Source organism: Monopterus albus, unplaced genomic scaffold (genome assembly GCF_001952655.1).
Source record: "Monopterus albus unplaced genomic scaffold, M_albus_1.0 scaffold260.1, whole genome shotgun sequence".
Lineage (NCBI taxonomy): Eukaryota > Metazoa > Chordata > Actinopteri > Synbranchiformes > Synbranchidae > Monopterus > Monopterus albus.
The window spans coordinates 1,241,670-1,243,712 of NW_018128140.1; the positions used below are offsets into that span (position 1 = coordinate 1,241,670).

At 41.9% G+C, this 2,043-nt stretch overlaps 1 protein-coding gene across 1 annotated transcript in view; it reads right to left on the reverse strand.

The window, feature by feature from the left end:
- The window catches only part of npr1a (natriuretic peptide receptor 1a), a 40,210-nt gene that overhangs the window by 6,068 nt on the left and 32,099 nt on the right, over window positions 1-2,043 (reverse strand). The window contains 1 exon segment of the mRNA XM_020621444.1: window positions 1,064-1,232. Within this exon segment, the coding sequence (XP_020477100.1) occupies window positions 1,064-1,232 (169 nt within the window).

A 2,043-nucleotide genomic window follows, 5' to 3' on the forward strand; every position in this document is an offset into this window, starting at 1 on the left:
ACACACTCTTGTGTGTTACAGCCTGCTCAGTGTTTTATAACTAAGGTGTCACTTTATTTTTAAGCTCATTTAATAAGACAAGTTGAACCAGAACAGACTCATTTGGAGCAGCATAGAAACACATACAGTACACACATGGATCACTGTGTAGAGCTATGGGCAGCTTCTGCACAACTTCTATAATTAATTAAAGTCCCACTCCAGAAACATTTTCATTTTTATATTTGTATATAAAAATACTTTACTATAAACAATATGCAGTCTAACACAGCTTTTCCTCAAAAAAATTTCAGTGGGCCTCTGTAATAGGAATGAACATTGCCCCTCATTGTGCATTCCAGGATCTATGAATGTTGCCGTCATCCCTTATGTGGATTTGAATAATTTTGCACGCCCAATTTTTCAGTTTTTTATTTGTTAAAAAAGTTTGAAATATCCAATAAATTTCGTTCCACTTCATGATTGTGTCCCACTTGTTGTTGATTCTTCACAAAAAATTACAGTTTTATATCTTTATGTTTGAAGCCTGAAATGTGGCAAAAGGTCGCAAAGTTCAAGGGGGCCGAATACTTTCACAAGGCACTGTATATAAATATGGATGGTACTTCACCACTTCCTGCCACTATGCAAAAGTCAAACTACAATGATAACAACACGGGGACGGCCATTTTGCTTCTGTGGCACATTTTGCAATTACATTAAGCACAGTAGCGACCAGAGGTATAGCCCTGGTATCAGACTGCCGATCACAGCTGTCAATCATCTGAAATACACCCGTTTTTATATCAGCAAATAACTTATTACAAACAAACTTACCAGAACAGTGATCACATGTACACACATCAGCATGATAATATCTACTAAAAAACACAGAAATCATCTCTGGGAAAAATTGACCTGGTTTGCACTTTGAGTTATGTTGGCTCAGGTTCCATCCACCAACATAGAGGGCGCAGGGTTTATAACCTATATTGCAACCAGCCACCAGGGGGCGATCAGGTCACCGTGGCTTCACTTTTTTTTTATATAGTCTATGGACTAGCCTCCTGCTAACCCCCCTCACCTGTGCTGCTTCTGTAGCAGGATCTTGATGGCGTTGAAGTCGGGCCTTGCGCTCGGCTCTTCGCTCCAGCAGCGCTGCATCAGGACTCCGAGCTCCTCACTGTGACTGTGGAAGCAGAGGGAGGGACGAAGGGGGGAGGCACCACCCTGAATCACAGCCTGGACAATTTCTGGGGAAGGGGACACACAAGGACATCATCGGCTTAACACCTGTCTCACACACAAAAACCCTCATCCTCACGAACACTGTACAGGTGACAGCTGTGTCACATAGCTACTCCAGTACTGCACTTCAGTTTAGAGATATAAGTACTTTACCTCAGCAATCCCATTTTTGGCTACTTTATAGTACTTGTTCCACTACATTTCAGAGGGAAACAACGCAGTTTTAATTTGTTAGTTAAATACTACAACATATGTTGAAGTAAACAAACCATCACAATATACTGAAATACAAAAACTAAATGACATCATAAAATACTGACTTTCATCACTATTGTTGAATGGACTTATTATAGTTACTGGCTTAATTTGTTAAAACAACCTGTTTCTCTGAACATCTGCAGGAGAGACCTATCTCCACATTAAACCAGATCAACTTTTCAGATACGATCGGACAAAACATCTCACACATTGCTGGACCCACTCCGACTCGCTTCTTCTTCTTCTTTCGGCTGTTCCCGTTAGGGGTCGCCACAGCGAATCATCTGTTTCCACCTAACTCTATCCTCGGCATCCTCTACTCTCACACCAATTAACTTCATGTCCTCTTTTAGCACATCCATATATCTCCACTTTGGCCTTCCTCTTGACCTCTTGCCTGGCAGCTCCATCTCCAACATCCTTCTACCAATATAACCACTATCCCTCCTCTGCACATGTCCAAACCATCTCAATCTGGCCTCTCTGACCTTGTCCCCAAAACAGCCAACCTGAGCTGTCCCTCTGATGTGCTCATTCCTAATCCTGTCCATCCTGGTC